We start from the raw sequence: 13,194 nt of genomic DNA on the forward strand, positions 1-13,194 counted from the left end.
CTAACAGTAGCTGTTAATGGCCTCCGTGAATGCTGGCAATGGGTGGACGAAGGTTGGCATCCGTAGGGAAGGAGTGCGAGGGTGGCAGAGAGAGATGTACCTTGAGGCGCTTTAGGATTAGAGGGCTTATTGAGGGCATGTTGCGGACGGTGATGGGCAACATCTGCTGAGGTCACAAAGCACAGGTGGGCCACGGCGCACAAAACCACCAGGCCAACAAGTTCACCAGGAGGCCAAAGGAAGGAAACGGGCCAGAAAGAGGAGAGGAGGGGAAGGTAAAAAACAGAAAACAAGTGAAAAAGAGAGTGAACAGTGAGGAAAAAGCAAGGCAAGGGCATAGAGAAAGAGAGAGGTGAAGTAGAAGAAGGGAAAGAGAGAACCAAAAGGATTCAGCATCATTGAACAGAGTCACGGGTCCATCAGAATGGAGTTCAGTAAGTTTGCTAGTTTCAAATATTTTCACAAATATTATTACACTGTTTCTTATTAATAGGGCTGGAAATGTAATGCATTCCCTTACTGTGATTATTTAATTAATCATAAATGAATATGTAAAACTGGTAAAAGATTTATGTTCAATAATACATAGATAAAGTACAAACTGTATTGACTTCCTAATCCCCTTTTTGTAAAGTCTATGCAATGCCATTGAATTAATTCTGATAATCGACTGACAGTCCTATTAAAACATTTACATATCAAACATTATCATTATCAGTGATAATGTTTCTATCTTCATTTCCACTGTGACGGCACCTGTGACTCTGCAGCAATGCTGTGTAGATCAGGCTGGATTCAGTCTTGCCACAAAGAGTTTCGCAACAGACTTACTGTGGCCTGTCCTCCAGCACAGGCGTTGACAATACGGCGTTTCTGTTGAGATCAGCGGCATTGCAAAGTACAGATTAAAGAGTTATTGACCCATAGATACACCACTAATAACTGATGTTACCTTAAATACAACGTGCCTTCTTGGTAGGTGCCTGTATTTCATACCTCTATGCAATGGACTGCACATTAAAATGCATTCAAAAGGACTAAAGACTACTGAAAATGCTTCAGTTTTGAATTATTTTTCATTTTAAATTTAATTCAATCAAACATTGGTTTAAATTTTTAAAAACCCTAATACATTTAGTTCATTTCCAGGTTTAAATGGAAAAAAAAATACCACATTTTTAATGGGGTTTCAGATTTTTGGATCATACTGTGCATGAAAAATACACTGCCATTCAAAGGTTTGGGGTTGGTAATATTTAAATAGTAAGCCTTAAATAGAAATATTATTACAATGTAAAATAACTGTTGTCTACTGTAATATATTTTAAAATGTAATTTATTGCTGTGATGCAAAGCTGAATTTTCAGCATCATTACTCCAGTCGTCAGTGTCACATGATTCTTCAGAAATCAGTCTAAGATGCTGATTTTCTGTTTATTTCTTCTTATTATTAATGTTGAAAACAGTTGAGCTTTTTGTGGAAACAATTATGCATTTATTTTCAAGATTCTTTGAAGAATAGAAAGTTCAAAAGAACTGAATTTATTTAAAATACAAATCTTTATAACATAATAAATGTTTTTAATGTCACTTTTGATCAATTTAATACATCCTTGAAAAAAATCTTACTGACCACAAACTGCTGAACAGTAGTGTACATATACAGTAATATTTAATAATTCAAATACAAAATATAAATATATTTATATATATTTTTAAAAAACAATATTTAGCAAAAAGTGCATTGATAAATGCACAATCCAAATAAAGAAAATCTATACTGGTTCGCCGAATTTTAGAGTAAGAGGAAAATACAAGCAAACCAAGAAGGCAAGTGCTTTTCGAGCTTATCTCCCTGCAGAAGGTTTTTCACCAATTTTATTAGAAAGTTACATTATGTTAAGGTACTCTATGCATAAGGAGGCCAATCAAAATATGAAAGGCACATGGTATTTATGTATTTAAAAATTTGATGCATTTCTGATGCTGTATAAAGTTACAGTTGCATAGTGTACCTTAAAATGATATACCACAACCATAAAAGTTCCCTGAGAAGGCCAAAGAAAAAGCAGGAGAACAGCTGCATGTTAAGATGTGTCATTATACATTCCCACAGTGTTTTCAATCAGTTATAATAACAGGCACCTTTCTGCACCTCCAACAGTGCATGTGGATAAACTAGAGCACAGTTTTCAGCTATATCTCTCTTTGCAGCAGGACTGTAACACACATATCACGGTATTAGGGGTGAGGGACAGCGAACAGCCCACAAAACTTCAACATTAGAGCCTGACTGGAGTGCAAAGCTGGCAACATTTTCAATGGGAGCCCCTGCTTAAAATGGCCCAACATACAAATACACGGACATGGATACGGATACATAAACACACACACACTCAAGTGATAATTCCCATTTTTGTTCCACCACTGCAGGGTGTATCCTTTCAGTTTAGCGCAGTGACCTTCAGGTTTAACCCTAACTGCAAAGACCCTATAGTACACAACCACCCAAAAAGACCACCCTTATGAGCAGCTTTCAAAATAGTCTACTGACTCCCATGTGGCCTGGCCTACATGCATGAAAAACAGCTCTGTTTTGATGTGATATTGCTGTATGATATACTTCATACACTTACTTATACACAATAAAAACAGTGATTAAATATTTAGAAACAAGACTATCAGCTTGTTTCCTGCTGCTATTACTGTTCTTTCTTTTTCAAGCCAAACACAGTTTCAGATAGAAACATCTACTGCCAAGGCTATTTTTCTGCTTTTATATCGCATGCTGTTTTTGAGATTACATAATTGATAAAATAGCTTCAAAAGGCCAAAATTACTTTTAAATAGGCCAGGGCTGTTACCAAAACCCCTATCCACCACAAAAGAAACTTGGCCGCCTTTAACAGAGAGCCTTATCAAATCCAATTCAGCAGGCTGTTGGTAAAATTGCCTTGTTTACATGAAACTGTGATTTCCCCAAGAGAGAGCTGATCAACTTTGAGGCCCTGCCTTGGCATGTGTTCATGTGCTACCTATCAGAGACAACATCCAAGCTGTCAATCTATTGCTCCTGCCCATTTCCCCCTGTTTAATGTCTCTAAATTAACCGAAAACACGTTGTAAATGTCTTTTTAAGGGTAAACATGACAAATCACTTTGACAAATAGAAGAATATCACAAAAACTGGAATAAAAACATATGCTTGGGATTTTCCAGCACTCAACACCAGATAACCTATCCGATAGCTTATTTTAAAACATAAATGAACAGTGTTTATGATATCACAATATCAACTCAATAAGTTCAATGAAACATTCACTCACCCTGTGAGTGTAGTCACCACATACACCCTAGAAAAAAATAATAAAAATCAATCACACACAGTCCTCTAAGGCCATTTCACAAATCACAAGAAAATTAGCTGCTATTTTAATGCATTTCATGCATGATTTTACCTTCTCTCCTTTCGGACCAGGTTCACCCTGAAAAATAAGATTTGAACAAAAACTTAAAGTCCATCCAAAATGTAATTCATGCACAACATTCCACTGCCATGTGAAAACTCCTGTGAAATGATTACTATATAATAACACATTATTAAAGCAAATGCTTACTGGCACTCCTTTAGGACCACGAGGACCCTGGGAAAATAATCAGAATAACAATATGGATGTGTTACTGGATTGTCCATGACTAACTTTTCCTGTTTACAAAACTTCTCAGCCATAACAAGCACAACAATTCCTTATGAATTAATTTCTTATGTTAGAAAAGTAAAAACAAAAAAGAAAACTTTGACTTTAAAGTGCTTAGGCTGAAGCAAAATTTTGCTCAAGGAAGCTTTAGTAGGTTACAAGTGTCATTATGTGCTTGTATGGAGGGCATCAGTGGGCACTTTTTCAAACAATGTCCCACAATGCACCATGCTCTCTAAAAACACGTAACACACAGCCTTAGAGCTGACAGACAGATTGATAAAATGCCTTCAGAGGAGCCATAGTATTCATCCAGAAACACTAACAAATCAATTTCTGTAATACTACCATATATAAACACACACTTAAGTGGACAGAGCCAACCCAATGTCCTTGTTTTAATACCACAGGTGGCCAAAGTCATACAGATATTGACATAAAGTCACTTTTGACAAACCCCACGGAATGAAACGGGTATGTGGCCTCTCTTCTCTCTCTTTCTCACACACACACAGACACACACACACACACACACACACACTACCGTTTATTCACTCTTCCCATAAATCAAACTACAAGAGTGTTGTTCTTGTGAATTTATATGGCCATGATTACAGCCTAGATTAACATCACTGCAACAAGCCATCTTGAAAACAAATGGCTCAACTGGTGATTTTTATAGACACTGACAAATTTCTCTTTATGATATGTTTTATATTTTTACATATTTCTCTTTATGACATATGGTTTTTATTCCAACAGTATTTCATTAGTGAAAGCAAACATGACAGATCTCATTATGTGTGTCCTTTTAAACTAAAAGTATTTAGATTTAGATTGAACACATCAATTAATTCCAGCCAAGGTTATGTATTTTCTTAAGAGCACATTCATTGGAAATTGTTTTTGTACTGCATCTCTAAAGTCAGCACCTCTGGCTGAAAATGTTAAAATGGTAATGAAATTGCTTACCGTATCACCCTTTGGACCATTCTGTCCCTGTGAAGTAAAAAAAAAAAAGTTTGGCAAAGGAAAAATATCCATTCTCTCATCTTTTTAGGTAGTACAAATCACTCCATTCTTTATATATTCTTTATATATTATGTCATTATGGAGACAACAGTGAATTTATTACAATAATTAGCATAATTAGTATTACCACAATTATCCTCTTCATTGCCAAAATGACCAATTATCAATTACTGCCAAATAATTTGGTACAAGGGTTCAGAGGTTCCAAACCTGTGTAAGCATCAATTACTCAAACATTTGTAAGGAACAAAGCGAAACTCACGGGTTTCCCGTCTAAGCCAATGGGGCCCTGGAAAAAAAAATGGGAGAACAGATTGGCGACATTGTGGAGGCACAAAACAGCTCCAATTCTCCTGTCTAGACTAGCTAATATGACAATGTTTAAGGAAAAAATGTATTTCCTTGAAGGTCAGGCCAAAGCATGGTGAAGCACACTGACTCACTAGAAACACTGTATTTTATCACTGTCTACCAAATATGTCCAGCAGATCAGTGATCATGCAGGGTAATAAACACCTTAAAGGACTTTAACACCCTGTAGAATGCCCAAAGAAAGGGTCCTAGGACATTTTTAACCTTACAGTGCGTATATAATCTCACATTATCCAACTACTAGAATTACAGCTGCATAAGTCTACTGTACGTTTTTTTTTTCACTTACTTCAGTCATTTCCACATGCATCCATTAAATAAGGGACCACAGAAGCAGTGGCTAATTGATGGCTTTTATAAACTCACACATAAACTCTACACAAGTTTGTCCAATTGGCTTCAGACGAAAGTCACTTACCGGAAAGCCTGGAAATCCTCTAGTACCGGGTTGTCCCTGAGGGGAGACAGAAAGAAAAAAGAAGAGGAGTTATTTTCTATACGAAAAACATGAGGATTATGTGAGCTCGATGAAAGGAGGTCTGTGTTGAGAGACGCAGTATTGTTCCTCCATACTCAGTTGTATCGTAATTGAGGTTGAAGGACAGGAGCCTTCCTGCTCTGTAGGAAGCACTTTGTGTGGGATGAGGAGACAAAGACAAATAAAGCACTAAAAACTGTGGGACACCGACTGAAATTCAACACGGGAAAGAACAAACTGAAAAACATTAAAGAGTTGTCCTTATTCAGTACGTGAGAGCCAATGAGACAAGGCTAACAAATTAAATAAGTAAATGTCAGTAATGATTAATGCTACATTCTCCTGTGAACAATACCAAGTTTGCTTTCCTGAAAAAAGCGTGTAGCCCTTGGGAAAAGAGGAAGTCATTCAATATGCCTGGCAAAAAAAGGACTGTGTTGGAGCGACCTGAGAGAAAATTACAAGGAAGAGGTGAACTGAGCTAATGAAGGGGATTGTGTGTCTGGGTCTCAGGTAGTTATTGGAACATGGTTGATTTTCTCTGCCTTGGGAACCTACAGGTCTGGAGTAATGGAAGTAGCAGCATGTGCCCCCTCAGAATCACCCGAAACAGAACTGACAACATTCATTTTGTTGGCATGACAGTGTAACAAAAAAGTAACAGAAAACAAGCCTAGTCTACTGAAAAGAACTCCTCTAAACCAAAAATCCACTATGGCCGCAATATATAACATTCTTCAGGAGTGATACAACATCCATTTCCTGACTGCAGTCTGATCTTAGAAATTAACCCAATATTAAAAACAACTTTTCAGTTGTTTTCAGGACAGACACAGTTTTTCAAAGTGTATCTTGAACAAAACATGACAAAAGATACTTGACAACCTAAGACAGGGGTTTTCAAACTGGGGTACAGGAATGCTAATCTATCCAAAGAAAAAAAATTATGGATTTAGCAAAATGTATTTTTTAGACCTGTCAAATTACATAGTATGAATTTTGTTGTACTTTCAGTTTTAAGACATGAAACCATGTCTCCTGCCTGATCAGCAACTGTAGATCTAATGACAACTCAATACATCATCTAATGATCCCTCTTGTCTGTTCCCTAACTGCCTCACATATGTGTGAGAAAGAAACTGGTCAGTTCCGCTGGCCTCTCCACACTTTTGCCTCAAATCAACCTCTGTGACCCTTTTGAAGGTGAGGACAAAGCCTATGCTCTCAGCTCACCTGCTGAAGAGATTCCCTGCAATGAAACTTCTCCCTGTCACCAGTTCTCTATGCCTGATGTCCACTCTTGACTCCTTATTAGAGGTGATGGGTCAGAGGTATAATGAAGTGTATAATCAGCAAGCAGAAAAACAGATGTCTATACAGTCTGAAGGCCCCCCATAAGAGTGTGTTGGGATAAATGGGGAAACCACAGGCTATGCACGGCATAATCAGCAAGGAAATTGCACTTCTGACGGCATAACATTACGTTTTTGTCTTACTGAGTGGAATGCATGGAAAGGGAAAGAGTGCCAGTTTGGGGACAAGCCCCATTTCGCCTGATGGCTGACCACTCATTAACAGATAAAAGGGCAATCTGCATGTCTAATGTCTGGATTATAATGACAAGGGCTGGGATGTTTTCATTCCTTCTAGCTAATGAAGATGAGATTCCAAATGGGCGTCATTACGTGGGAGTCGCAGCCTCGAAATACTCTGATGAAGTGTAAGTGCTTCCATACAAGCTGCTGCGGGATTCCCGTCCTGTTCGTGCATATTAGAGATTGGGTCTTGATTAGCAGAGATTTGTTGGATTTGCTCCACATACAGTAGTGTGCTGGATGACGCTGATGCTGCTTATCTATCCTACACCACGCTGATTTTGGGGTGGTCTGTAAGTTAAGTGCGGGAAGAAAAACAATAGAAGAAACCTTTGCCAAGAACCCCTGGAATCATAAAAGGATTGAGGCCAAAATCTGCACTATGACCTGTATCTACTCTGGAGACCTGACATTAGAAGGAGATGATGAAGAGTTTTAGCAGTGGCAGAGCAAAACTTACAGGAGGTCCTCGTGGGCCAATGATAGACAGACCTGGCTCTCCTGGCGCTCCCTACGGACAGATAGAGAGGTAGAAAGACAGTGAGGAGAGGAACTGACAGGAAAGAGACAGAATGATATCCACTAAACTTCACCTAGTACACAAAACCAAACGTATAAGTGAATATATTGTATCTGCAGAATAGAAAAACCTTTTCTGAAACACCCTGTAACATCTGTTTAACATAACTCTTTTGCTAAGCCGCCTCACGGAGAGCGCTTGCATGAGGCTCAGAGGTGAACACGGTATTTCGGTCTGCAAGTACAATGTCAGCAGACCCCGGTTCTCATTTCAGGGTCGTAGTTTACGTCTTGACAGCGAGTTGAGAGGGTCAGGGATCACTGCTGAGTAAACAGCATACGGCCCGGCGGGCTGGTTATCTGGCGCAAACTAGGTGATTTTCACGGTGTCGGCCTGTCCGCAGCGCTGCATCAAACATCCAAGCGCAATCCCGCAACGCTCTGTGGTCAGACAGGAAAGCGCTCGGGTTTCCAGCACTTTCCCTAATTAGCTCTCTCATGTGAAACCCTATCAGGAAGACACATTTGACGACCCAGCCATCCATCAAATTGTGGACAATTTAGAATGATGCCCACTTTATCACAGGATAGAGATGTATATGTTTTAGCACTTTTTTGAATCGCCTACAAAGGTTACTGGGGCGTGAAAGGGGTAAAGTACAAAACTGATTTTCAGATTGTGGAGAAGGAAAGGACTCCTAATCTTTGCCCCCAAGGTTTATGGTTACCCACAGAATCTTGCAGAGATCTGTGCAACAGGACAACCGAAGATCTAGAGATATCCCTTTGAACAGGCTTACATTACAAGCATTTGGCAGCTAGGAACGGGACAAAGAGTCCAAATACAATCAGCCAAAGCAGGAGCAAGTTCTGCTGATATTTAAGGATTGGACTTACTAATGAATGACACGATCTTCACAGATTTCATTTTGTTCAGCAACTAATCCTTTCTGTGTAAAGAATACACAGTCTCAAGTTCTTGCAAAGTTCAACCAATCAATCAGCAATTCGCCTGATTTTCAGCTTGAGCGTTCCAACGCAACTAATTAAGATTCAACTGAATTTGCTCGAGAACTGAAGCCCTAAGGCTGCCAGTTTCAGGGCTCGCATGCCCATTCATCTTGAGGGGGTTTGTTTTGATATATAATGGAGTGAAGTTCTTCACTCAAAATTTGTTGGGTCAAGACTTGAAGCCCTTGCTGGAAGGTAAAACATGACCACCCTTAAAATAAGGGGATAAAAAGTAAACCCCTGAAACAACAAGGGAAGCCCACTGATTATTCTGGATGAGAATCTGGTGGGTCTTTCCAAGGTCGTATATCGTCTGCTTCTCTACTTGTCAGCTCGGTGGTCACATCGCTATTTATTTCCTTTCCAAGTTCTTTAGAGCCCCAGTGTTTTGCTGGCAAGTGAGGGTAACCATCCAGAATTTCACTACTTTTCTGTGATGGTGAAGGATGAGGAACATGTTTCTCCTCACAATGCTTGTTCAGACTAAGACATTACATATCGTTCCAGCTTGATGAAGGGAGGCCGCAGAACTGCTGGCTTGTACAAACACTGAGCGCAGCTGCCAAAAGGGGCTGGTTTAAGAACGGCTCAAACCACATTTGCCACAACAGGAACTGAAGCTCAGTGCACTAAATCCAGTATAGAGTGCTCACTCATACCAAATACAGGCTCGAGGACACATCCAGTGACTACACAACTTTTAGATAGTTTTGGACGTGTCTTGAAGTGGTAGGGTTTCGTAAGCTGCTCCATTCCAAACACCTCTTTGTCTAGAGGGGGGAGTCTTAAAACTTCAGAATGCTCCAAGAATAAACACAGGTAATCCAAGCATTGTGGGAAACGTCTTCCGAATGTGACCCCCAAGGCCTTTCAAAATAAAGCCCAAAGCCTTCCTGATATAAATCACAATACCTGCGCACTTTGTACAATAGGTTCGGGTCCCCCCCCCCCACCCAGGTTCAACACAACCAACCGCAGTGAGAGAGAGAGTCGCAATTCTGCACATGCAGGCCAACATCCTGCACTTACCTTCTCCCCCAGGTTTCCCTTTAAGCCCTGGTCAGTCACAGCAGACACAGTCACATGCACAGTGAGAAGGAGAGAGACAGAGAGAGGAACCTGGGTTAGCGAGGTTCTGAGAGGACACAGGCATGCAGCAGCCTGAGACGGAGCGTTTGGAGGTCGGGAGAATGGTACACACTGATGTACTGGAGCATTTTGGGTTGTTGAGGGGTGGAGGCTACAGGGGAACGGAAGCACTGGAGTATTACACTGCTGGCCTGTGGGGAGTAATGGATAGTAGATGAGGGGGCTGCTAACTTTTCTCACAGACAGACTGGTCAGTGGAGGAGGTTTGAGGGGGGAAGGATAAGCCATGAAGGGTGAAAAAACACTTCCTGTGAGAATCTAAAGGAGCACAATGTAGCTTTACACTGGGTGAAATATGGAAAGCTCTGCTTGGGGCTCACAGTTTGAGCTGAACACTGCTGAAACCTGCTTTTAGGTAGGGATTGTTTTTCAAGAGAAAGCATTAGGGTGAGCTTAGAGTATGGAATGTCTCCTTTGAGGACAATGCAGTTTTATCGGTTTCTTGCTAAAAATGTTTAATGAGGAGTAGATGCTACGCTCCAGGGGGACATCTATATGACTATGCAGATTTTGGTCGATTTATTTTGCGACATATCATGCATTGCGCTAATCTGAAAAATGGCCAGTTCCAAATCCACAAATCTTACGAATGAGGAGGTAAAACAGAGCTCACAACTGTCTGTGGTTTTCCAATCTGTTTCTCTCATTTTGAATATGTACGTATCGTCTCTCTGTGGATATATATCCAAAATATTTCTTCCAAGATCTCCTCGAGGTTTGGCTGCACATTTTGACTTCTCAGCATGTAGAGTGTAACTGATAAGCAAAAGGGCTTCTTTGAGGTCTATTTTCTATTTAAAGTTCAACAAGTAAAGCATTTTCACATGACTGAGCAGCCAAGACAAATTGAGTAATAAGGAGAGAGGGTTTCTCATCAAATGCAGCCAGAAAGAACTTCAAATGTGACAGGGGGGCCGTGAAATATTTCAGACTTCACAGTCAGACGTTTTGTTAACTATCAATGGAGGTGATGAAATGGGAACCATTTTCTGGCTTAATAAATAAGCTATAGTTTTTGGTTTATATCATATAGTTGTGCTAAAAAGCTGAAACGCTACATTAAACTTTTGGATGAAATTCATATGACAGCTTGTGAAAGCTTACATTCACAGTGCAAGCTAAAACAGGTCAAAATAAATTAGGAAGTGATACTAACCATGGATACTGAACGTTGTATATATAACATACTCTGGTAATTAAAGCAAGCATTACTCTTAAGTTGAGTCTGACCTTATATTATGAATGTGACCTTTGGCATAAATACAAAGGTGTCGTAGAGTTACAGCTAGAAATGTTCAGTTATAAATGTCAATGGCATGACACTAAGCATTGATAACAAATTAAGGCTGTAGCCATATATTACAAACTAGCTGGTTGGGCTTAGTGCATATCATCAAAACACTCACCATTCTTCCGGGAATGCCCATTGATCCTTTGTCTCCCTATAGTGGTCAATGCAAAGTCAAGAAGGAAAATCAGGAACAATAAATCTGACAGACTGAATCTCTACAGTCTAGAGTTATTAGTGACATTCAGCCACATAATCAGACGGTATGGCTATGAAGAGTTAGTGAAGTTAAGATGACCAATGTGATTCTAAATGTCTATATTACTAAGCATTCACCTACTGTACTGTTAAATTGAAAGGTGATGATGCAGACATGCCAAATACTGGCTTGAAGTCAGCTACTCAAGAATTTGAAGATGAATGTACAGTGGTCAGACAGCAAGCATCACCAGTGGTTACATGATACCAATGAAAGCATGGGGTTAATGCAGCATATTTTGTATTAAGTCCCATTTCATAATTAAGCTTCTTGCATAAGATGACGTTTGCTAGCTGACCATATGACAGATGATGAAGTGACTGAAAGAGACAGAAGTGTGGAAGCATGACAGTTTGTTTCCTATTGGAAGTGTTTAAAGGAATAGGTTCACTAAAAAAATGAAAATCCTGTCATGATTTATTCAACCATATGTCACTTTAAACCCACATGATTCCCTTTCTCCCTCTGAAAACAAAAGGGAAAAAAACCCTGTGGATTCTTTTCCATGCTACTTTCCGTGCAGTTATAATGAACAAAAGCTGAAACCTTCAAACTTGAAAAATGACAGAAAAGCACCATACACGTATAATGAACATTGGGATTAACAACAGAATGTTCTCCTTTTAAGTTCCAGGGAAAGGTTTAGAAAGCCTTAAAGTCTTAAAAACAGCAGAATTTTCATATTCGGGTGAACTATCCCTTTAAAAACTATGAATCCCATTCTATCATAATTATAGCTATCCTATCCCTACTTAAAAATTAGACCAATTTTTTCAATTAAGGCAAAAATCCGAACATATGGAAATATGTGGGTAGAAACCTGAGATCTTGATATAACAAATGGTCTTAAAGATTCACCATTTATACTCCTGGAGCTTTACGGCTATAAACTCCTGCGACGTTGAAGTGACTTATTATGCAAGGCCGTCCATTCCTACAGCTGTTTTTATTTGCATTCCTAACGTTGCAGGTCAGTGTATTAGAAGGTCTGGGAGCGTTGACAGCTTGCTGACGACTCACTCGAGTAACATGTAATGGAAAAGGGGGGGGCTGGCTAAGGGGCGGGTTGGCTAAGCACCCATAACTCATCAGAAGTCAACAAAACATTTGCTAAAACAATGAATGTGCTTATGAACTGTAGCTTTTCTGGTGTATTGTTGTTTTACTAAGCTCTAAAGCTATTAAGATAAAGGTTCCCATATTAGAAATGTTCATTTAGTTTGACCATCAGAGTTAATTTGCTGCCTGCTGCTGAATGTCCCAAGAGGAAAGTCACTTGACTATATTCTCTTGGCTCTGTCCAAGGTGCTGATTTGTGATAACTTAATACTGCTTTATGGCATTAATTAGTTACCACAGGCTTATACTGTACACTGTTTAAGAATTATGTTGACATTTAACAATTATATGCATTGTTATATAAAATATACGTTTTAAATTATTTATTTAATATCATTGTTATCCACAAATTAAGTATAATAAAAAAAATTATAAAAGTCACTACAGCACTGCCAGTATTCAACGGAGTCATTGTGAAAGAGAGTCTTTCTATTATAGAAACTATGTAAAATCATCTAGAGCTTTAGATTAGAAATAGCTTGATGAAGTACACTAAAAACTCCAGACTTCTCCAAATGAGCCCTAAAGTACTTAACTACAAATCAGAAGTGTTAAATAGTCATGCATACATGTGAATGAGCAGTAAAGCTTGAATACACAAACCACAAGTATCCCTTAATAGTTCAACGGAGCGTGAACGCCAGTATCAATATTTTTTGAAGAACTAATCTAAT

General features: G+C 39.2%; 1 protein-coding gene across 11 annotated transcripts in view; it reads right to left on the reverse strand.

The window, feature by feature from the left end:
- The window catches only part of LOC306883907 (uncharacterized protein), a 101,833-nt gene that overhangs the window by 40,602 nt on the left and 48,037 nt on the right, over window positions 1–13,194 (reverse strand). For 5 of the 11 annotated variants that reach the window (XM_079439420.1, XM_079439423.1, XM_079439422.1 and 2 more), the window contains exons 4-13: window positions 11,261–11,296; window positions 9,735–9,761; window positions 7,636–7,686; window positions 5,521–5,556; window positions 4,993–5,019; window positions 4,671–4,697; window positions 3,618–3,644; window positions 3,459–3,485; window positions 3,327–3,353; window positions 832–873 (exon numbers count right to left, since the gene is read on the reverse strand). In XM_079439420.1, coding sequence (XP_079295546.1) covers window positions 832–873; window positions 3,327–3,353; window positions 3,459–3,485; window positions 3,618–3,644; window positions 4,671–4,697; window positions 4,993–5,019; window positions 5,521–5,556; window positions 7,636–7,686; window positions 9,735–9,761; window positions 11,261–11,296 — 327 coding nt within the window. The remainder of the gene's footprint in view (window positions 1–831; window positions 874–3,326; window positions 3,354–3,458; window positions 3,486–3,617; window positions 3,645–4,670; window positions 4,698–4,992; window positions 5,020–5,520; window positions 5,557–7,635; window positions 7,687–9,734; window positions 9,762–11,260; window positions 11,297–13,194) is intronic. The other 6 variants (XM_079439417.1, XM_079439418.1, XM_079439426.1 and 3 more) reach the window with 3 other exon arrangements.

This window comes from Barbus barbus, assembly GCF_936440315.1.
Source record: "Barbus barbus genome assembly, chromosome: 18".
Classification (NCBI taxonomy): domain Eukaryota; kingdom Metazoa; phylum Chordata; class Actinopteri; order Cypriniformes; family Cyprinidae; genus Barbus; species Barbus barbus.